Here is a 24,890-nt window from a genome sequence, read left to right as displayed (position 1 = left end):
ACAGTTCCATTCGGACACAGAGAAGACAAAACAATCAAGGCCTCCGCACATTGTTAATCAGTTGTAAATAAAATGACTGAAATTTCAGAGTAATTACATTAGGAGGATCAACTGCATTATTTGTTGCCGACGCCTGTCCTCAAGGCATTTTATGCTGCCAAATCACCTGGTATTGAGGTTAAGCTTTTTCAGCCTTGAAAAATTAATAAACTATTCAACAACTCCGATTCCATTTCTATGCATCATTCAAAGGCATGAAGAATAAGATAAGAAAAAGTTTATTGTCCCAAAGGAAATTTGTCTTGGACAAACAATGCATGCTGTCTAATTAAACAAATTTGTTATTTAAAGAAAGCACAATGGAAATAACACACACACAAAGACGCAATTTGAAAAAGCAAAGGGAGTACAAACAAAAAGGGATACACATGACTCAAACTACTACCAGTACCTACCAGTTCCCTTCCCTTCATATTAAAGGTACTCCTTTTAACTTCGTAAACATTGTGCTAAACACTAAGCCTATTGACATTAATCATTCTACCAGTGTACCTTCTGGTACCTTGGAGACTCTGCTTGATTTAAAATCATGTACGCAAGGGCTTGGACTATTACATATACAGTAAATGTTAGAAGCATCATTTCTAAAATGGATTTATTAACATACTTCAAACCAATCCAGACTTTTTTATTATTACTGATTAATTGTATATATTTCAGATTCTGATATTACGTTGTGATGCATGTTATGTCATAACCAAGAAGGGCCACTGAGGGGACGTTGCCGAATATTCCCTGAATGGTCTGAACTAACTAAGAAAAGCAAAATACTTAAAGCTTTTTATAAATTCATCAGATGAAAAGCGCGCACCCAAATCAGTCCCCAGAGTCCACATCAACTATACTTATGTAATTGTTTTTGAATTAAATGATTTTAATCCAGCCATCTGAATTTCATTTCCGTGACCAGGGTCCAAGGCTTATTTTTCTCTTTTAAAAGCCATTCCGCTTGAACCACTGGGCTCTGGCCACTGTATCATTGGAATAGTCACCTCCAGTGGTCCCAACGTCCATGCGTTCATAAGTTTGGACATTTTTGTCTCCGGCATTGTAGGCTGATATTCCACCTAGAAGACATGCAACACCAAATGTCTTTGAATGTACAAACATCACACAGCCATACAGCTTCAGTGTGCATGATACCCATGTAGTTGACATGGAACTGAGGAACTTGGAAGGATACCTTTAAATTGGTGCTCCTTGGGCCAGCCTGGGAATTTACTCTGGATCTTTTTTATGAAGTTTATCAAAATCTGGGTGCCTTGGGTGAGGTGCTCCTCGCTGTCCCATGCTCCCCTTGGCGTGTGGTACCGCTTGTCAATCTATGGCACGGGTCAGATTTAAAACCACTGTCATATGTTACACAGCAAGTTAATCGATAAAGTTCTTCTTTGTGTGTGTGTATTTGTGTGTGCACATGTGTGTAGAATGTTTAATTAACTGATGGAAATGTCCATACACATTTCAAGAGCACAGAATCATAGGTTTCTTTATAGATTTTCTCAGAAATAAAATATTTGCATAGGAATGCTCTCATGTTTTGCAACACAAAACAGTAAGCACCTGTGTGCTAACAATACTCAGAAGCAATGAAAAACAATGCCACAATATTATATCAAAATTCTAAAACATCATATTTCAAACTCTACTATCTGCAGATAATACCCTAAAGTTGTAAGCTCTCAGTTCCTGTAAACTGAAAAAAAAAAGAGAAAGAAACGAAACTGGCTAGAACAAACAAAAGCTGTTATTTTACTTCCTCTAAATCTTTAATGGACAGAAGTTTCAGTTCTGGTTACAACAGGCAGTTCTCTGTACCTGCATGAGTCCAAAGCCATTTCCATGGTCGCCCCAGCCATCCTTCAGTGCAGCCCCAGCCCGAGACTCCCGGGAGATGATTCCACTAATGACAGCCGGGTCCATTTGCTGAGCCCGTCCCACCTTGATGATGAGGTCACGGTATTTTTTCATCCCGTTGAAGTCATGTTCTGCAAGCTTGTAGGATGCATCCACCCCTTTGACAATGAGAAGACACAGATTAATCACAAAATGTTATCATTTTAATATGTCAGCATGTATGAGAAAAAAATATTCCTGGCCAACCAAAATGACTAGAACTATGTTTGTAATATTTGTACCTTGATGTAACTTTACATATTGAATTAATTGAAAAACAAATGAATGCTTTTTAAAAGCATTAACAGGAAAGAGAAGGATGCTGGTTGAAAAGATTGAACTGTAAGCTGCTGAATAATAAAACATCCTTTTGGAGGACTCACAGCTGTATACAGTTTAAAACTTTATTCACACTTAGCTTTGGATGTGCATTGTATTAATAAACATTAAACACAAACCATGTAGAGATAATATTGGCAAATGGGATCATGTATTTTAACAACCAAAATGCATTCTGATTGTATTTATCACTTCAGCTTGGGTTGCTATCAGTGGAAATAAGCAATAGAGACAGAGAATAGAGATAGTATACCTGAGTGGGATAGGATATTTAATTACTAGACCTTCTTTATGGTTTATAGATTTTTGCCATTTAACAAGAAGCCTATGCCTCTATACCAGTGATAACCAATCCTGGAGATCTACGATCCTGTAGATTTTCACTCCAACCATAACAAAGCGCAATTCATTCAACAGCTAGAGATCTTTTTGAGCTACTAGTTAGTAGAGTCAGGTGTGCCAAATTAGGGTTGAAATGAAAACCAACAGGATCTGCAGGAACAGGGTTGGTTACCACTGCTCTACACCATCCAAACAGTGAATGTTTGATAAAATGTAGGTTCTGACCTTGAACAGTCAGTTTGTCTTGACGAGCAGTTTTTTCTGATGCTCCTGTTGTGTCAATCTTCATGACATCCCCATAAATGCAGGCTAAATATGAAATGGCACAAAACATGCACTAAAAATTACACATTTCATACTTCATACAAACAAGCAAAGGAAAGTGGGACTTAGTTATAGCATATCAATACACATGGCAGTGATGAGAAAACATTTCTGTGAGGTCAGGATTACTGTTTGACTGTTTTAGCCAATTTAAACCTGGATGAACAATTCATTTTTTGGACCACCGTAAGCAACGTAATGTAAACTCCTTGACATTTATGACTGTTCAAAATAAGTTACTGGTACAATAGCTTCCTATTAAAGAACGTTGGAGTGCATGTGTACACAGTTGTCGTATCAAACTAGATTTGACTGCAATGAACTCATATGAAAACTTATACGGAATAATTTTGAGAAATTTCTGAGAAGAACTTACTCATGTTGTTATTCTTCCCCGTGGGTTTCCTGTTGTGTGCCGTTACAGTGCCAACTTCCTATTTACGTATAGAGAGGCGTGGAAATATGATGTTTGGGAAAGGAACCCAATGGACAGGTCCCTCTGCATTTTTTCCTCTGATGCGCGTACGGCAGTTGCAAAAGCTGGGGAGGAGCTTGGCACAACTGCCAACAGTTCAGCACAACTAGAACTTCCCAGATCTTTGCAAAAGGCCTCATGACACAAGCCTCTTTCCATGGCCGCATGTGATTTTCAGCAATGCCAGGAAGTTTTCAGAACAGCAATTATTACAGTACAACTTTCCCAACGATGAAACTGCATTTGTTTTTGCAAAAATAGTGATTTCTTCAGGAACATACTTGCCTTGAGTGAGTCTTTTCACCTGTTATTGGCAGGTGAAAAACTTTGTCTATGTCATAATACCCTGCAACCAATTCTAATTGGCAAAACTTCAGTAATGACATATATTATTTGCTGCTACTTTTGAAAGGATTTTTCCTAATATAATTATGAAAAGTAATACAGCTGTATGAGGATTAAACACAGGAGTTTTCACCTACCAGTGAAATTAATGATATGACTGGTACCTGGTTGTTGTTAAAAATCAATACTATAAACTAAAATTGCCAATATAAATGTACTCTATCGTACACTAAAAAGTACAACACATACGTTGACATTTACTAGAAAATGCACCTGATTGCTTTTTGAAAGGCTTGAAAATGAGGTTTCTCTCTTCCTTTCCACTTTAGCTAATGTGTGGTGAGCGTTCTGGTGCAAAATGGCTGCCATGTATCACCCAGGTGGGTGCTACACATTGGTGGTGGGTGAGGTAAGTTCCCACTCATCACTGTAAAGCACTTTGAGTGTTCGGAAAAGTATAAATGCAATAATTCATTCATTCATGCATATTCTTCAAAAACCATGGCCACTGAAAATCCACTGGGTTTGCATATGGCTGACAGCTCTCATTTCCATATATCATTTTTATGGAGCTTCATCTTATGCCTTTTTTGGCAAATCATACAATTTTTGATGGAATAGCTTTTTAAGTGTTTTTCAGAACATTTTAATTGGTGGAAAATACAATGCAGAGATCATGATTTCTTGATAGGCATTTGTTCCTCTTGAGGAGAGAGACCTGTGAACCAAATTTGTGAGAGCAAAATGAGCAGGGGGGATGGCCTTGTGAAGATCAAAAATTTGTCACATGCATTATACCCCCACCAGGTGGACAAAGTACAACATATGCTACAGGATCCGAGGGTTCAGCCAACCAAACAAGCTGACCAAGTTTTATTAGCCTCAGACGTACCAAATATGCAAAAATTCTTTGACGTTATTTAAAGGGAGCAGAAAAAAAGAATCCTAAAAAAAAACAGTAGAATTCCAGCAGCTGCGGTGTTTGGACCCCTAAATACAAACGGTTTCCAGCACTATGTGCCTTGACCTCTAATAATCATCGCAACAATAATAATGCGACAAATAGTTGGAAGAACTTGCTAATTATTTGAAAGGATGACATCTATCTATTCCAATGCATTTTATGAATGGCAGTGTACACAATTAAGAAAAATACACAATGGCAGATGTGTACATGGCAGCTCTTAACTTGTAATCAAATTAAGACATGTTAAACACCTTCCCCAACTGGCACGCAAAAATTCAAGCAGTTTAAAAGCATTATGCTATGGTTTTGCAGCCTGTCTTTATAGCCGTTTTGAAAATTTGAATAGGACAGCATGTTCAGTGCCTCTGGGGATCTGGACTTGGCTGTCCATGGAAACCTCAAGGAAGCTAGAGAGATTTTGCTAAAACAAGAGAGCCAGAGATATACTTTTGTAGTTGGATATTGCAAACCTAAAATCTACTTACAGGCAATTACAGGTTTTAAAGGCACAGATTCCACCCTGACTGTATTGAACCAGAGTAGGCAATTGCTGGCCTGATTGGTAAATTATACACTGTTATACACATTGTCACCCACAACTTACCCTGATGAGAGTCTACTGAACATTAACACAAAATCCACTGGACAGGCCTGAAAATAAGACAACAAGGGCAGAATTATGTGGGCACCTGACATTCAACATCTCATCCAAAATGATGGGCATTAATATAAAGTTGGTCCACCCTTTGCTGCTATAACAACCTCCACTCTTCTGGCTTTATACTAGATGTTGGAGTATTGCTTCAGGAATTTGCTTCCATTCACCCAGAAGAGCATTAGTGAGTTTGGGCACTGATTGGGCCATTAGGCCTGGCTCACAGATGGCTTTCCAATTCATCCCAAAGGTGTCAGATGGGCTGAGGTCAGGGCTATGTGGAGGCCAGTCAAATTCTTCCACACAAAACCATTTCTATACGGAGCTTGATGTGTAGCTGGGGGCATTGCCATGCTGAAATTGGAAAGGACCTTCCCCAAACTGCTGGGAAGCGCCGAATCGTCTAGATTGTGACTGTATGATGTAGCATCAAGATTTGCCTTCTATGGAAGTAAGGGGCCTAGCCCAAACCATGAAAAACAGCCCCAGACCAAGGGGTGTCCTGATACTTTTGGTCATATAGATTCACTATAGATTAGATAATGTTTATTATTTTTAGTATTTTCAAGATATAAAATTATGACCGAAAGTATCTGGACACCCCTTGGTCTTGGGCTGTTTTTCATGGTGCACTTTCATGAAGTACCCTTTTCCATCCACAAGATGGGGTTAGAAGGACATCACAATTATTCTCTCATGCTGTCTCCCGCTAGCACAGGGATGTCAAACTCCAGTCCTGGGCGGCCGCAGTGCGGTGCCTATTCGTGGTTTCCTTTCAATCAGCAGCCAATGAAGGCCTTGCGAACAAGGCGTGTAGACTCTTTAACCAATCAATAATTTAAATAGTGCTGAAACTCACCAAAAACCAGTAGATACTGCAGCCCTCCAGGAGTGGAGTTTGACACTTCTGTTTTTGCATGTTGTTTGGAAGACCTGCTGCCAGACTAGTTTACCAGGTACAGAGAGAAATTCAAAGTTTGAAAAAATTATGCTACTCTGAATACCAGGTTTTACAAAACACAATTGTTTAGTGCTCATGCTAAATATGCTTTAAACTGATTTACTGTGTTGTTCATTTTGAAGTCACAAAGGGCATTTGTAAATATCTGACATTTTTTTTAGCTTGGCTCAAAGCATCTTGTCTTTATTCTGTTTTCCTGTAAACCAAAATGTTCGTACAAATTTTCTCCAGCGGTAGCCATCTTTGATCATTTAAAGCATAAATTATCATTTTTACTTTTTTATCCAGACTTTTTCTGCAGTGCTGTCTATTCTAGAAGATGAATATCAAAAATGTTTTCATTGAAGAAACCTAGTGAAATAACCTTGGACAAAGCACCAAATATATTTAAAGCTTGGTGTATGAATACGTTTGTAGCAGTCATTTGTAACAGACGATTCAACATGTACTCTAAAGTTGAAATAATGGTTATTCTGCGTCTGTGCAGATTGACCAGGTGTGAGTGCAGAGAAACGAGCCAAGCACAGCATTGTTGATATGCACGAGTCAGCTCTTAGGACTCTAAGAAAATATAACCGTCTCCTAATCTAGACATGGTCAGGAACTGAAATAAAGACGTTTTTTTTTAAAGATGTTGTTCTAGTCTAGTTTTTTTGTATGGGGCTAAACTGAGACTTGGAGCTATAAAGCTCAATGTCGCTTTATTGGACTGTTTTTACAATCACATCCATAATGAAAGGAGATACAGTATATATGGCCCATGTTTCATTTGTCTGATGACTTGAGCTGACCATGCTAATAAAATTATCTAAAAATGTTATACCATTTCTCAGATCCAAAGTTTTTAAGCTTATTGCTCATGTTTGTTGCCGTTCTGCTGCTCTTTTATAAGATCTCTGTGTTTTGCACAGGTGATAATGCTGTTATGCTTCTGCCTCATACAGTGGGGTGTCATTTGTTCAAATATCACTTTTTTACATTCAGATAGATTCAGAAATTCAACATTTTACAAATGGCACTCCTTATAAAACTGTGAGGCCTGACTATTCTGGCTCCATATTAGCAACTTATCACTCTCACCGATAACGACAGCATTCTTTTGGAGGTCACCATTTTACATTCTTCTTCTTCATGCCAGAAAATTACTTTCTGCAAACATTCTATTGCTCAGGATATGCTGAAAGTCCATCCATCTACAAAACTACAGGTTTTCTGTGTACTGTACAACAGAGCACAGTTTACATGGACAAAGTATTATTAAGGACTTCAATAGCAAATGCAATATCATCTGGTCATAAATTACTTGAAGGCATTTTTTTCCTGGAAAGGATGTATTGTAATAGCAGTGTTCCATTTCAATGAGGTATGAGGTCTGGAGAAAAATGTATGCATCTAATTCTTGGCTTTTGCTTAAAATATCTCTACTAAATAAAACAATGCTGGGCATAACCTTGCCCTCAAAGGCCCTGCATTTCCCTTACAAAATAAACTGGCAAGGAAGCTGAGGCTTTAAAACCAAATAATTTGTTATTGACAAAGTGGCTTGTAAAGGCATTAAAACAATTACATAGATGAAGATGAGTTGAAATGCCTGGGGAGTATGTTTGGCAATTCTCATGTATTAACGGCTCCCATGACACTATTGAAATTAAATTGCAGTAGGTTTTACTTAAAATACACACTGCTTGGCAAAGAGGAGCTACCAAGTAATCAGCCCAACCCTTGTACAAAAAACCTTCAAATAACATTGCTCGGGCGCACCTCAGAGTGCTCATGTCAATGCATTGATCTCAAAATGCAGCCGTGTACTGTGAATCAGCTCCAGTAAATTCGTTTTTCTTTATTTTGGTCTGGAAAACCCCGAGGCATTTCATGGGATGGCCAGTCCTGCGTCCGATAAATTGTTTTCTCCCCACATTTCCTATCTGTAAAAACTGCAGCCTCTCGCCACCCCAAACCCCCCCCCCCCCCCCAAACAAAGAACAGTCAGACCCCAACGACTGTCCTGACTGTCTGGCCCCTCCCCCTTCCCCAGCGGATTCATATAAATGTGCGGCACAAGCGAGTTGCAAGGTGGGTTCCTCAGAGACCACCAATGTATTCAGCCCTAGCAGACAGGCTTCATTGCCAGCTGGGCTGGAAAATTCCACTGCCTTGTTTTTTTGCCATCTAAAAGCAAGGTCAGGCCAGTCGGAGATGGATTCCCAGGCTGATTGAAGCTGATATTTTAATTGCTCTCGCCAAAGCAGAATCTCATTCATTCTCTGCGACTCTGTGTCAGTGCTTTTAATTCCCCGTCAGAACAGGTACTTTCAAGTGATAAAATATTTTGCATGAATAATTTTACTTAGTTGTAAAAAAAAAAAAAAAAAAAAAAAGTACCTGTATGAGCGCTTGTACAATAAAATTTGCGGTGTAAGGGATGAATGTTAATTCAAAAAGGTGTCTGCATTATGTACAGGTCATTACTGGCCAAACTAATATTCTGCAACCTGTGAAATTCATTTAACAAAAGGTTGTGCTTAAATCATGGTCCACTGTGAGCACCTCAAAAGCAAACTTATACAAAATATTACAAATAATACCATTACAATTTAGTCATTTAGCCAAAGTGCCTTTACGAAATGTGGAAAATAACATGCCTAGAGACACCTCTTTAAATGTGCTTGCAAAACGTCTACGCCATGAGAAAAAAATGCTTTAACAATTTCAAAAAAAGTTTAAGAAGAGTCATTGAACAATATTAACAAAACCGCTCAAGTTTTACCCTTGAAAGAAGGTAGACCTGATGTTGTCTCAGCACATTAACATTTATGCCAACCTATTATAGAATTGCCCACAAGTCATATGGTTCCTGAGTTTGAAAGAGCACACTTATTAAATGAACGTAAATACACTGTTAATGGGACAAATTACTCTCACAGAAAAACAATCCTATAGCAAGCATGTTTCAGACATCTAGATAGAGGGGTGTACTGAATACCAATCATGAAACACATTTGTTAATCATAACTCACTTATGGTAGGCAGCAGCATGGAAAGTGGTTCGGGAGCTAATTTTGTTTAAAGATTTTGCAAGTTCAAATCTCGTGTGGTATGGGAAACTTTTTAAAACCCGAACTGCATTTAACATCTGGTTGCATATGTAGATAATGCGAAAATGTAGGCAACTCACAACGGGCTGGGATTTCTGAACAAATAAACACCAATAATCGTAGAAAACAGGCTCCTCTGAGTTGTGGGTCCTCTCTGTCTCCGATAACTTCATGCAACAGCCCAGAGTAAACACTGCACATGCTCAGTGCAGCACGGCTCTCACCGAGGCTTTGGACCTGTGTGTGTCACAGTTGGGTGTTTAAGGGCTCAGTCTGTAAATCTGGGATGCACTGTGCAGTGGATGAAGGGATGGATGGAATTTGGGGGAATGGATGAAGCGAGTGGCTCCCGGCGCTGCCTGTGCTTTTTTTGGGACACGGTGACTGACGTCTGGCCCCAGGGAGGAAACATGGCTGAGCCGCCAAGGAACGACGGTTTCTTGGCTTGTCTCAGACGTTTCTTGTGATGCTGTGACCACCATTGTGAACATAAAGACGATAATTGTCAAATTCATAATTTAGCGTGTCATGTGCTGGCTGCATGGGCTAGATTATACTTGCTGAATGGTTAATAGTTGCAAATGTTTTATGCGTTTATGTAAGTTGTTTTGTCCAATTAGCACCAGACAAACTATGTGTTGGATCACAGTTTCCATGTAATACCACCCATAAAATCAAATGACTATTTAGTCACTGGAATGATGGGAAATTGGAGACATGCAGTAATTTTGCACAGCCGGGTTATTTACTGAACACAAGAAGGATTTTTTCTTCAAAGTAGCATTGCCAGCATCCTGACTCCAAGTTACAATATATGCTTCAGGCCAAGTTCAAATTCTGTGTGTACACAAACTTCGAAACAGCCAACTGGGCTGCATCATGAAATAGTCTGTGACCTATTACTTTCTGCAATCAAAGAGACTTTGTGATTATGAGCATTCCTTTAATTAAAGTTGAAATTCTTGGGATTCTGTCTGGAGGGTCTGGAGCCGAGCTCATAAAACAAACCCTCTGAACACAACTGGCTATGGAATAATGCAGCAGGAATCCAGTCTTGCACACCGCAAACGTGTATTGTTGATGTTCATGCCCTGAGAGATGTGAAAGAAAGCTCTCTTCTGCTCATATTTGCACTGTGGTGGAGTGCACCTTTGTGCACACATCAAAGGAAAAATATAACATTCCGTCTGTAGCTTCCAGTCTAGCTGGCCTCACATAACTCGTAGTGTGAGTATGACACGAGTAAAACCTCTCTCTTTTTGCTCAAATGACAACTTGTGGAACTTTCCCGTAACTTGGATTCACAAAGATGTCTGTACCATGATCTATTCAACATCGTTGCATCCCCAGTAATTCACACCCTTGAAATAAGTAAATGGTTCCGAGCTGAGATATGTCACACAAACCAGTGTATTTATTGTATAATGGTGTGCCCCACCTCCCCAGGGCTACTGGAACTCTCTTGAGGACTAGGGTGGTTAGTACTCATGGTACAGGGCCCATCGTATGTGTCTGTGTCACAGTGGCACATTCACAGACAAGCACTAACAGATGTTAGGATTTGTAGCAGACACTGCCTCACAGTCCCAGCATGCCCGTTTAACATCACAGGCAAGGACAGGCACTGAGGTACAGAAACGAAAGCTACCGCATGCCTAGAGATACATGTACTTTATACGCAAGTGTCTTTGTCAAATGTATCTCAATTTATTTGGAGGACAAGAACAGAAAAGCATTTGCCTGCCAGCTGACAGTTGGCTGTTAATGGCTGGGCACGCTCAGTGCTGAGGTCTAGGCGACTGTGCCAGAATGGCACAGATAATTCGGCTGTCCTCTGCAGACCCGCCATCTGCCACAGCAAGGGGGGCATGCCCATGGTGAGATTCTCTCTGACCCCCTCTTCCTGGGTATGCAAGTGCCATCCTGCTGCTCATGAGTGGTGTTTAGTGATGTCACAGAAAAACATCAAGACCTGTCTTGAGACTCTAATTATGAACCAGGTTCAGAGATAAACCTTCTCTTCACTTCTCCATGTATTTGGAATCAGGAGCACAATGGCTCATTACCTTCGTAAAATGTCACAATAGTGTGTGTGCCTGGGACTAGGACAAGAAATGGTGTCAGTCCAAATCCAAAGCCACCACCTGTAAATGAATTATGACATCTGGGATCCCCTACTGTTTTGATGGCACATCAAACAGGTTTCTGAACAAAGGCTGGGAAAATAGCCGGTGATGACATGTTGCAAATCAAACCACATCATTACCCATCTGTAGCAATTGGGATTCTTGTAAGAAGAATCAGTCAGCATGAAAATTTCTTGGGGTGTTTCAATGAAAATTGACATGAAGATTGGATAAATAACTGAATGCAGTGTTTTTTCAGTCAGTCAGTGTGAATGTCTTGCTAGCTCTTTAAGGCACTTATATACTTTGTCCAGCCACAATATTATCTTGTATACACAGAAAAATAAGGTTTTTATTTCCTTTCACAGGGATCAGGATACAAGTTGTCATCAGTCTACATTAAATACAAAATACCCATCAAGTAGATTCAATAACATGCCATTTAATGTAGTCAGATGTGCTTTTATTGTCAGAATTCTGAAGGAATAGGTTTGTTTTCTTTTTCCAAGATAATTTTTTTTGAATAAACTTATTTTTCCATGGGGTATGGCATTCAATTGTACAATTTCCATAAATTATGTTTTTAAATGGACTATTTCCAAAAGACATGTTCTCTCTCTAGCATTTTCAACCATAAAATGGATAACTGATGCATGAGATAGAACAAGTTCATTGTGAAACCACACCCATTTATAAGGAGACCCCAGGACAAATTTTACTGGTCACATTTATCTCTCTGCTTTGACAAATCTTTGTGTGCATCACAGTTTTAGTTACCATTCTACATGTGCCTCTAATGAGAACTAACTTCAAAGACACATATTTATCATCTATGACCTCATTTTCAAGTGACATGCACCATATGTTTAATTTCACTGAGAACCTTTCCCATGGAGATGCATTAAAATGTCCAGTAAGCACAGCGCCTGAACAGTCTATGAAAGCACAAAAATGTAAGATTTGCCTACTAACCAATAAAAGTGATTTGCAAGTGTGTTAGAAAGCTCATGAGCTATAGTTGTTATTAATTCACACAAAAGCTTGCCAGCAAACCACATTATTCCAGACCTCAAAGGATAAAAACTTTACAACGCGGATTCACATTATTAAATCAATAGATAATCCGAATGCTCACATATCTTTCAGATAAGTGGGTTTTCAGTCTTAGCAGAGGCTCAAGCATTTTGTTTTTATTGTTGATAAATGTCAGTTACATTTTATGGTCTGGAGAAATTCACAATTAATTATCTTGCAAATTAATCTACAAATACCATTGTGATTAAAATCACTCCTCTGAGTCAGCTTTGCATGGGATGTACTCATATCACACTATGTATTTTGCACAGTAGCCTTGCTTTCTCCCTTACTATATCTCTTGTTGACATGGACTGCCACTGGAAGCTTTAACAAAAGATTCGCTGTAAACATCAGCTCATCCATGGCTCTACTCCCAGAATCCTTCACTCCGCTGTCACGTTTCCTTCCTTCTTTGACATGGATTCTGCAATTTGTGCCCTTCTCCGTGCCATCTGCTCTGACGGGCCATCATCTCAGAGTGAACGGGACCATCTGCTAGCACTCTCCCCGAGTCAAACCCTTTCCTTGGGGCTATGAAGTGGCATGGCTGTAAAACCTGAATAGTAATAGCCTCGGGGAATTGGACGTTCGGAGGAGGATGGCACCTAGCTCTGCATGGCATCCTCGAAAAAAATAATGGTGAGGAGGGAGATTTGCTCAAGATCAATTTTTGTGGGATTTATGTCAAAGTCAAATTGGACAGCATATGATCCATGAAAATCATTGTTTGGTTGGCACACATTGCATGGGAAACCCCCAAAATTAGCAATCCAGCCTACACTTGGCTTTAACTTACATTTCAGACCTGGTCTGAGCAGGTGGGGGATGAGGGCACATATCGTAAACCAAGAGGTCCCGGAAAATTGCAATGAGCTATACCAGAATTGCAGTCCGCTGCTCGATCTTGACTGACACTCCCCCAGCAGTGAAAGCAAGGCGAGTCAGGAAATGACCAAAAAGCTCAGGTATGTCAAAATCCATAACAAAAACACCACTTCTCATAACATGCCATGCGCTGGCCGAAAAATAGAGCCCTTAGTATTAATACCACTTGTTCAAAAGAGACTGTTTTATGAAATGTAATCAGTACCTATGCTGACAGGAAGCCAAGTCTCAAACATATATACTTCATTTAGAATACATTTACAACACTCTTAAGCCATTGACTGTCACCACAAAAGTCATTAGCTTTGCAATTAATGTTGCAGCAAATTACTATATTTATGTGAGAATGGCTTCAACAGCTTAAGATACTTTCAATTTGAAAGCGAAGGATTATGTAACAATTTGAGCACGGGTCTCAGTGGAAATAAGCAACATTACAGACCATGCGCATGCAACAATTTAATGTACAGGGATTAAAAGCTCCCAGTGTCACATTTCACACACTTTATAATAGATTAACATTTTCCTAAAAGACAAAACAGTGAGCTCTTTAAATTGATAATTGCTTTGAAATATTTTGGCAGAAAAATCATGCAATAATTCCAAAAAATTCCTACTTATTGTGGTACTGCAGATGCCAGTTAGATATAAATATATAATATCTCCTTCTGCCTTTCTATGTTTCTGGCTCTGGTGAATGATGGAGACTCCTAGAATTCCAGTACTGGATTTCGGAGGTCAATACTTGGATTTTTGCAAGAATAGTTTTTCACGTCATTGAGTTACAGAGCAGGACAACCCAAAAACCAATACTACAAGAAAACAATATTTTTCTTCAGTCTTGACTCCTGATCAGCCAAACAAATGTGAAGGCAGTAAAAAGCTTTATGTAACTGGTGATGTTGGTCATCATGCAACATAACTGGATAACCTAGTGTACTTCAGGAAATTGAGTTGAGTGTGTGCAAACTACAAGGGACAATGAGAATGGGTAAAGGAACTAATGAGGGTATTATGTTTTGCATTTCAGTACTGGTATTGTAGGGGACTTACATAATGTCAGGTAGGTAATTCATGTTTAATGATAAAACTTTGAGAAAGCATGTGCTCTGCCAGTTTAAATGTAATAACATGAAGCCAGATTTTGAATAGAAACTAAACCTGTTACCAATGTTGAGGAAATTCAACCAAGCTGGTAGGAGTCAGTGAATTGCAGTGACTTGCTCAAACTAGACAGGACAGACACACTGAATAAATGTAAAGTTCAAGAATAAAAAACACTTGCCTCAGTGAATATTCATATAGAGGACACTATTTTTCATGATTTATTTAGAAATTTGGTTCAGGATAAAACCCCCCTGAGATGAAACATAAATTTTATGTTCTGTAATGTCTACATACATACAATGTAAAATGCTGACATAAAAAAGAAAAACAAATATGACAAGTAATTAAGAATCAGCATAATAGCTTGGAATGAAAATTCTGTAATTATGTTAAAATGAACTACACTTGTATTTTTACTTCTGAGATGACATACTTGGCCATTATTTAAATGTTCATAAGTCATTTTGACAAGAAATTACTCTCATGTAGATTATTACCACAGCAAATATGACAGCCAAACATGAAGTAATCTATACACAGCGACTTGACTTGATTTCCCCCAGCTTAGCAGCATGTCTGTCCGTCTGTCCTCAGTTTTGTTGAATGGTAATGGTTCTTCTTGTTCCTGTTACCATAGCAATGTTATACCATGAAAATAGGCAGAGCTGCGGCTTCGCTGGCAAACTCAATCCAGATAAATTGCAGTCCACTGACTGGACTGTGGACTGACTGACTGGAGTTGATTAATTCCATCACTGGGCTGTGTTTGCTAACAGATTCCACGTGACACTGAGCAGGTACTAAAGACCGGAGGTCTGTTTTCAGTCTTTTCGTGACATGCATATGTGGTACATTTTGGCAGCTGCAACTACTTGAGTGTTTAATAGGGAGGAAGAGGGGAGTACTGTGTCACACCGTGAATATGGTATGGGATGTTTTGGCATTTTGGCAATTTCTCATTTAGGCTTAATTTAGGCCGTTTGTCAGTTAGTCATGTAATGGTAACCTCATGAATCAAATGAGCTTGCATTCCCACCTCCTCACATTACCAAGCCTCTAAAAATTAATGTGCACAACTGGTATAACCCCACCGCAGAGACCGGATTAATTTATTTCCTTGTTTACTGGCACATATATTCTCTGGGTGAACTGTGCGGCACGGTTGTAGACTCCTGCGCATTGTTGTTTACTGGGTGGAGAAAATATTACCTTTTCATGCATGATTCACCAAACGCTCCATCTGTTCCTCAGGGGTTAACAAGAGCACACATTACCCGCTCCTAAACGGCCCATCTGTGACAGGGACCAGCTTTTAATGGTGCTAAAAACTGCTCTTGAATAGGGTCACTTCACAGGAAGATTGGAGACAACGTCAAGACAGCGTAATTAGTGAGCGCTGGATCTGATTACGTGACTGGTTCATTAGCAGGGCCCCTTGGTGCACTGTGTGAGAAACTTATCACTCAAAGCAATAAAAATGTAAATGACCAAACAGCTATCATTTCTATGGCCTTCAAGTGGCTTGTCTGTGGTGGATGCAAGCAAGGGAACGAGGGGTCAGATTCCTTATGAGGCTCCGTAGTCCAAGATATCAATAATTCACCATGCAATCTACAAAGATGAAAGAATGAGCACCATCTCAGAAGTAAACAATGTATTTACACTTTTGTTCTTTTGTGAGAAGCGTATGGTTGTTTTAGTCATCTTAAAAAAGGTGTGGATCTCCCTATCATCATTCTGACAGCTTGATGAGAAGATCTATAAATATTTATAAATATAATTAATATTTAATACTGATAAGATTACTGAATATTTAATGTACACATCAAGAAGGGGAAATTACATTAATTACTCTACTCTCAATTTGTGTCATTTTTAAAAAATCATTAAAGAACTGAAGGGGTTGGATGGGGAGTAATGTGCTGTCATATCTTGAATCTTTTATCTCCCTCTCATCGATGCCTGAAAAACACTCCTGTTTGAATGAGTCATGCAGGCCTGTGATGTAAGGCCATTCATTCATGGTCACACAGCCACACATAGTGCACACCAATTGTTCTGGCTTCCAGCAGTATTCAACTGCAGGAAGTACAGGTAAGTGAAATGATTGAGGAAATATTTCAATTTTGAACTTTAAACTTGCTAGAATACTTGCTTAATTGATCGGAGTGTGCTCCACATATCATAAGCGTGTATAGATAATGGATGGATGGATCAAGCTTTTGCATCCGAGTACACCTAAACCCCATTGGAGAGATTTTGCATGGATGAATGCAACCTCCCATGTCATTAGACTGGCGGGGCGGCAGTGTAGTATAATGGGTAAGGAACTGATCTTGTAACCTAAAAGTCACAGGTTTGATTCCCGGTTTGTACACTGCTGTTGTTCCCTTGAGCAAGGTACCTAATTAACCTAATTGCCTCAGTATATGTCCAGCTGTATAAACAGATGCAGTGTAAATGCTATGTAAAAGTTGTGTAAGTCGTACTGGATAAAGAGTGCCTGCTAAATGCCTGTAATATAATCAGACATTACACAAGTAAGTTTGGCAAAGAATGGGTGCCAAGCTAATACTTGTGACACATTTAAAAATTATTTTTTGTTGAATAATCTTTTTTTTCCTCTGGGCAATGGCATCACAATAAAGATAATTTTCTCATTTTACTGAACATAGAAAGCAAGTAATTAAGTGAATTTTATCCAGCATTTTCTGTCCATATTAATTTTTGGTGCCAATCATTTTGGAGGGTATGTGTTTTAAATATGTATTTTGCAAGCTTACTAATAATAGAAGTGATTAAATTATTAGTATTAGAATTGGAATTCTGCTAAGTAGCATGTCTAGCCAAAGCACCAGTCCTTTATGCAGTGATGCCCCCATGACCTGAGCTCAACTGTGACTAGCAGTCCTGCAGGCTGACTCATAATTGGCCATAGTGTTCACTCAGGGAGGGGGGATTTTGGTCTGCAGGGCATCACCTGCCTCAGTGGCTTCTGCGAATATGGCCAGTTGGACTGAATGCTGGGATGGACCTTCAAACATAATCTAATGTACCAACCATGAGAAAAATCGAAACTAAGCCACAGAAATATAGCTAATTATTGGAATATTTACAAAACTTATTTCAAGAAAGGATTGGTTTGGCTATACCCATTTTCAGATTCTGGCTGCTGATAAAAAACAAGTGTTTTAATATGACATCTGGACTGACTCACGGGAAAATGAATCCCCTTTCTCCAAAGAATCTAATTTGTTGCCAAGGAGTTGTCCATGTGAAACATTCTCCATGGCAACGGGGTACATTTTGCCAAAACCCTCAACCACAATGCTTAACAATAATTTCCATTAGGATCAGCCTGAGAGAGGTCATGATGGTCTGTGTCAGTCCGAGGACACCGGGCAGTACAGGTGCATATACACACAGTTCAGTGAGCCTTTAGACGGTAAAATATTACATCTTTCCCTCCCTGGACACTCTAGTCTCTACTGATGGCTGTGAGCTCCAGAGACACATCCTGTCCATTTAATTACCGTCTGTCATTCCCTGTTTGAGAGATGAGGGAAGCCCATTCCCCAGAAATACTTCCTCGCCCTATGTAAGTGGATCCGTGTTAATAGGACACCTTCCCGGACTGACCAGATCAAGCTTCCAATGACCAAGGGTCGCGGTGAAAATTGGATACACTAATTCAGAATCAGACCCTGCCGCAGGCAACAAGATCAGACAAATTGTTATTTCATACAGTAATTATGACACCCCTTTGTTAACTAACTGTGACTGCTGAGGTGAACTGGGAGGTTATGTGAACTGGTTAGGGGTGAAGCATAACCAAAAACCCATGGAAGAATGTTGCCAAGTGCAGCAGCCGTTAACAAACCTGGCCCTTACTAATTGACAAAATGACACACCGGCAGAGAAGGGGAATTAATTGGGCATAGATGGTAGGCCACAATGTCCACCCTGGGGACCAGGTGAGAAGTAATTGTAATATCGACAGATGGTCTTTGTATGGACTCGTATTTCTTCTGTAAATAATTAGACTTCCACTTTGTACCAAAATGAGAGGAACACAATTTTCACCATCCTTGATAGTGTTTCTGCTGCTCTGCTGACAGGAAAAAATAGCAAAGAAATTTGAGAAGAAATTAAATATTGGAATGATTTGCATTCTGAGCAATAGCAAATAAAAATAAAGAAAATTCTAGTATGTAAAAAGACAGCATTATATGCTGTAGCAATACCAATAATTATGGCTTTGTGATAGGACTCTATGGACCACGATCATTTGCATATGTAGAGGGTATAAATGACTCAAACAATACGAGTAATGCTTTATCTTATGTTTCCTAGCTTGTAATTGGCACCACATTTGATCTTTGCACTTTTCATTTTCATGGGAATTGAACAATTCTCTGAACCAGATAAAGTCAGATCTTTGAACCACATGTTAACAGAGGATCACAAATACACAACTGATAGACAATTCTCTTTAGAGCGAAGAAGAGCAGGCCTACGAAACAAAGCTTCTGACATGTGCACGAAGGGCGCAGAGATTCTAATTCACTCCAGCTTTTGCCTTGATCTTGAGAGGTGCTGGTTCATTTGGTTACAATGCAGCAGGAATAAAACTGGGCAGCGTATGTTACCTACATACATCTACATCACTAATGACATTCATAAAATGCTTGAGCTGACAAAACACAGACTGTCTTAAGAGAGTACTGTATGATGGAATGAACATCCAATAATGTCTGGAATATACAAATCTATGCTCTAAATATACAGAAGATCTATGGTAATAGCACACATTTGGATCATAGTTAATCCAGTGAGTTCTGAAGGGAACTATATCATAATTCATTCATGTAAACAGAATGTAAATGGATCATTGGTAAAAAAAATCTACCCATTTAAGACTAAGCACACATATTGATCGGTTTTTTGACAAAAACAACAGAAATATTGAGTTTAGAAATATGTAATTGCACTACAGAAGTAGTTTTGAACACAATTTTGAGACATTACAATCTGTACTAAGACCTGAATCCAAGCCTGTGACCATGATTAATATTCACGTTGTATTTTTCTTCCGACTTGGAAGGATTCCATTTTTGTTGCGGAAAAGTTGGGTTGGACTCCATTTTGTTTTGAGAAAGGGCCTTCCTGAATCACAGTAGCTGAGGACACATTTTCAGGGGGAAGAGCTGAGCGACTGTCATAATGAGGGGCCTTGTGGGCCAGCCTGAGAGCATAATCAGTTTGAAGCACTCCCGGCCACAGGTCTCTGATCCCCAACGTAATTAAACAAGTGGCAGCGAGGACACTGGTCCAACACAGAGTAATGAGATACTCAGGGCTCCCATCCAGCCAGAGGCACTTCACATTAAACATTTACTAGGTTAGAGAAAGTTTCTCTACCTTGGAAAGCCAAAAAGGGGGACATGTGGAGGACAGACTGAATGGAAAAACTAAAAATCCTGAGGTTTTTTTTTTTGGTTTTAAAAATCATCATGCGACAACAGAGCCTGACATGAACTAAATTATTTATTTTTTGACGCCAGTTCTGGGTGGCACCATTAAGAATGTGAGTATGAATGGATTTTTCAATTGTTTTTGACGGATTAAATAACCGGTAAATAGATAAATAGCACATTTACCATTTACCAAGCCATTTATCTATTTAACTATTAATTATTTAGCAAGCAACTACAGAGTCAGAACTTCTGAAAATTCAGCAAATGCAGTCTGCACTACAGTGCTGAATTCCGCATGATGTTACAAATTTGAATTACAAAAGTGGAAGAGTGTGAACACAGTTACTATGCCATTCATGGACGTCAGGTAGCCTCTGGACACCACAACCAGGAAACATGCGCTCATCTAATTGTTACAAAAGGCTTATGATGAATATACTGTCCCTGTCGCATGGTTGTATGTACATAATTTCAACAGAATGTACCATTAATAACACCCGGATAAAACCATTACCACACCTGCTACATTGGGCATCTAGGACAAAAGAAAATCTGATTTTTTAAAAATTAATGCATTGAATGAAGGTTCAATTCACAATTTATTTTTGCACACCCTGCATCAACAATTTGTAAAGCCCAATCATAGCTGTAGTGCCGTTCCACTGATGCAAGATCTGCCAATTTAAAAGGTGCACAATGCACAAGTACATGCAGTCAGCTAAGGATTTGCACTTCAGATCCAAATAAGGGCCGTTGTACTTTCCTATTGCAAATGATTAAACATCTTACTTTTCAAAGCACTGGCCTCAAGTTCTGTCATTTTTCTATTCTATAACTTGAAATTGCACTCATACTTGAATGACTATACAATTTTCAGCCACTGTATTCTATCTTTAATTAAACGGTTTTACTAGTTTTCAACCAGCTGCTGCTCCTTTTCAATTCACTCTCCACTAGCTGAGCTGTGCATTCATTGTACCAGAGGATTGCACCACTTATGCAGCTGAGACAGGTATATGGATAGTCAAACAGAAGAATTCCAATGACATAATCAAGTGGGGAAGGCCCTGCTTCCAGAGGTTCAATGGGTGAATCTATGACTAATTGTGTGTCACCCGGCAGGATTTGATTTCAGATGCTGGGCTGCATCACTGCACTGAGCCAAATGCTTTGTTTGGGTATAGCACCTGGGATTGCTCAGTTCACTTTCCTGTGGAAAAAAACCCATTGCACTTTGAAATACAAAACTGTTTGTTGTGTTACAAATTGTTTCAAACTAGTTACACTATCCTATTCTAACCAATCAAAGAAAGGAGGGAGTTCAGCACTTTGACTGAATCTTTCAATTAATGATGAGCCAGTTAACTTAGATGGTTTAGCTTTTCATTAAGTAGGGCTTGGCACACCACATGTGCTGTTTAAATACATGCTGCATAATGGAAGCTCAAAAGTGTTTGAGTGCACTGGAGACTACTTTGTATTTATTAGCAAAGATTTGAGAAGACCTATGAAACAGACAACTGGAGATGATGGCAATGAAATGTGAACTTTGTGAAGGATTCTTGATTTGCGAACACGAATGTCTGTGTTTGACATCTATTTTTTCTGGCGTACTACCAAAAAGGACAGGCATGAACCACAGTGACCATACCATGGTGCTGAACAACTTATTTCATTGTTTTGGTGCTTATTACATCTGATAAATTATTATTACATCTGATATTATTATTATTATTAATAATAATAATTTAATAATAATAATAATAATAACATTTATATAGCACTTTTCCAAATGCTCAAAGTGCTTTACAGTGAAGGGGAACTCACCTCACCCACCACCAATGTGTAGCACCCACCTGGGTGATGCACGGCAGCCAATTTGCGCCAGACATAGGCGTAGGGGCGACATAGCTCAGGAGGTAAGACCGGTTGTCTGGCAGTCGGAGGGTTGCCGGTTCAAACCCCGCCCTGGGCATGTCGAAGTGTCCTTGAGCAAGACACCTAACCCCTAACTGCTCTGGCGAATGAGAGGCATCAATTGTAAAGCGCTTTGGATAAAAGCGCTATATAAATGCAGTCCATTTACCATTTACCATTAGAACGCTCACCACACATTAGCGAAGGTGGAGAGGGAGAGAACTAGTAATATACAGTGAGCTCCATAACATTTGGGACAAAGACATTTTTTTTCTTGATTAGGCTCTGTACTCCACAATTTTAGATTCGCAATCAAGCAATTCACATGTGGCAAAACTGCAGATTCTCAGGTTTTATTAAAGGGTATTTTAATACATTTTTCACCATGTAGAAAGCACAACACTTCATTTCATAATTTACATTTTAAAAATTTTACGTGCCGTGGGGATGACAGTTTGTCACACAGCATGAGGATGAAAAAGGCTTTCATACCAATCGCTGACACTAAAAGTTGTCAGAATTTGAAAGAAGCAGAGGAAATGTACTGTACAGTATCAGCAGACAGCACGTACACATTTCACAGCCATGGACTTGACTGATCATTACAGTAATTTGAATCAATCCCTTTGTGTGTCTGTTTATCAATGCAGGTGCTCACAACATTCCTTAAATCCTTTATTATAGAACTGCATTGCTTAGTGAAGGAGATGTGGATTGAGCACAGACATATTTTAATTGAAAAGAAAATGGCAGAAGTCACATTATGCCAAAGCATTCTTTTAACTCAAAAATAGCTTAAGCTCAGCTACCAGTTTAGAAACATAAAATCTATGAAAAAAGAAATGTATATAAAAACTGGCCACTCATAATAAATACTGTACGGTACCTATCCATAATATGGTTATTAATAAGACTTTCTATTTTTATAATCTGCATTGCTCTGCATTGATAGGAAATGTTGAAATGATACATTCCCTGGAAAATAAATTTAAATGAACAGCACATAAAATGTACATTTTAAAATGATTATTTCTAAGCACTTCCAATGGTTAATTTGTAACTTTATTTGGTAGTTTTTCCCTTTTCATAATAATGCATAATTGATGAGCAGTAGCTGCATTTATTACACACCATTACATATTGTACTTATAACCGGCCAATGAAACCTAGTGACTTTTAAGATGGCTGCGATAACTGCTGCAGTTAAGGGCATCATCGAAACAGGAAATTCTCTACAGGAAGACAACTGTCAAATGACACCACAAACTGAACTCTTGTGTAAGATAAAATATTATGTCCATACAGACCTTCCTCACACACTCATACCCATGGGCAATTTAGAGTCTCAAATTAGCCTAACCTGCATGTCTTTGGACCGTGGGAGGAAACCAGAGTGGACACAGGGAGAACACACACACTCCACAGAGAAAGGCCCTGGCTAGCCTTTGTGTTGTGAGGCGACAGTGATGCCCTCGACTTATCGTTGATGTGGAGTCAATAACGCTGGAAAACAATACACCATAAAGGATGAACCCTGAACACAAGCTAGAGAACAGGTCTGGAAATAAACTACAGAAATCTAACATTTTCACACCTTTTCGTCCAACTCCAGGTTTCTGACTCCCAGAAATTTGCAGAGCAGTACTTAACACAGAGAGGTTCTACGAAGGACAAAATAACAGAGATCCTCCAGCCCCATGTCCACAGCTCTTAGACAAATTGGCCCATTGAAGCGTGTTGCCAGTGTAGCATTATAGTTCAGGAACTGGGCTTGTGATGCAAAGATTCTATTGCCAGCGGGGAGTCTGCCATTATCCCTTGAACTGATGTTGCTTCAGTAAAAAATATCCTGCTGTATAAATGAATTGTATGTTTATATGCAATCTGTGCAACTTGCTCTGGATAAGGGCATCTGCTCAATGCCTAAATGCAGTAGCATCTTTGTTTCACACTTGGTCAGATAACAAACATGTAGACTGTGTTGAAAAAGGCAGCTGTGGTTCCTCCATAAGAAAATAAAACCCAGGGGATTTTTTGGCTGGACCGCAACAGCGGGGCCAGCCCTCAAACGCGAATGTCTGTGACTGAGTGACTGCGTGAGTGATGAAGTTACACCATTGGTCGGCCAGAGAGGTCCAGCCATATACTATGTTTTGACCTGGTCTTGTTTGGTTGGCAATGCTGTGGTTTTATACATTAAAACTTCTGAAAAGCATTCTTACATACTATCTGAAACACATGCTGCGTGTCCCCAGAAAGGTATAGTTAATTTCAAACCCAATAAGATGTGTTTGATCTTGATCCATCCCAAGTGATTTTAAGCCAGTTACACACAAATCAGGCTCATGCATTTGCAAATTATTGTTTTTGTTGATCTTAAACCTAGCATAGAGAAAAACACTATGATTGCTACATTTTACCTCTGGTGAAGAGAGAGAGAAAACAATCAATTTTCAATCACTGAATACTCAAGGGGGAACCTAGAATGTTAGAAACATCAGTTGAAATGCAAGCAATTAAAGCACCAAATACATTATTCACAAATATTAAAACCTTATAATGGGTATCTGCCATATTTCCTTAAATATGGTCTCCATCTCTAAAAGATGATACCTGCTCTGGCTGAAAGATGACCAGGGCTGCCAAATGTCCACAATGATTTTCCAATAACTATAAGGTCAATTGTATTTCCTCTGACCCCTACTGTTTTCTTTAAGACAATAACAGCCTTAAATCAATTACTAATCCTGAATAAATCTATTTCCACCATTTTAAGCTGAGGGCTGAAAAATCTGGCTGCTGGGTGGTTCATCTGATGTACCCTTGAGTAAAGTACTTTCTG

General features: G+C 39.1%; 2 protein-coding genes across 3 annotated transcripts in view; both read right to left on the bottom strand.

Moving 5' to 3' along the window:
- Positions 1-24,890, bottom strand: part of LOC118236199 (capping protein inhibiting regulator of actin dynamics-like) — a 57,605-nt gene that overhangs the window by 22,964 nt on the left and 9,751 nt on the right. The gene's annotated exons all lie outside the window — the stretch shown is intronic.
- On the bottom strand, positions 263-3,478 carry LOC118236203 (lysozyme g-like). 2 transcript variants are annotated; one of them, XM_035434360.1, is made up of 5 exons: positions 3,338-3,478; positions 2,863-2,946; positions 1,879-2,075; positions 1,244-1,382; positions 263-1,127 (listed from the first exon to the last, which is right to left on the bottom strand). In XM_035434360.1, the coding sequence occupies exons 1-5, from the start codon at positions 3,339-3,341 to the stop codon at positions 994-996; spliced, it is 558 nt and encodes a 185-aa protein (XP_035290251.1). In that variant the 5' UTR covers positions 3,342-3,478; the 3' UTR covers positions 263-993. The 2 variants fall into 2 exon arrangements, with proteins under 2 accessions (XP_035290251.1, XP_035290250.1); XM_035434359.1 differs by lacking the exon at positions 3,338-3,478 and having other exon boundaries at positions 2,863-2,986.

The sequence above is a fragment of the Anguilla anguilla genome, chromosome 9 (assembly GCF_013347855.1).
Source record: "Anguilla anguilla isolate fAngAng1 chromosome 9, fAngAng1.pri, whole genome shotgun sequence".
Taxonomy (NCBI): Eukaryota; Metazoa; Chordata; class Actinopteri; order Anguilliformes; family Anguillidae; genus Anguilla; species Anguilla anguilla.
Note: the sequence above shows the minus strand (reverse complement) of the source record. Positions and strands in the feature narration are given on the sequence as shown.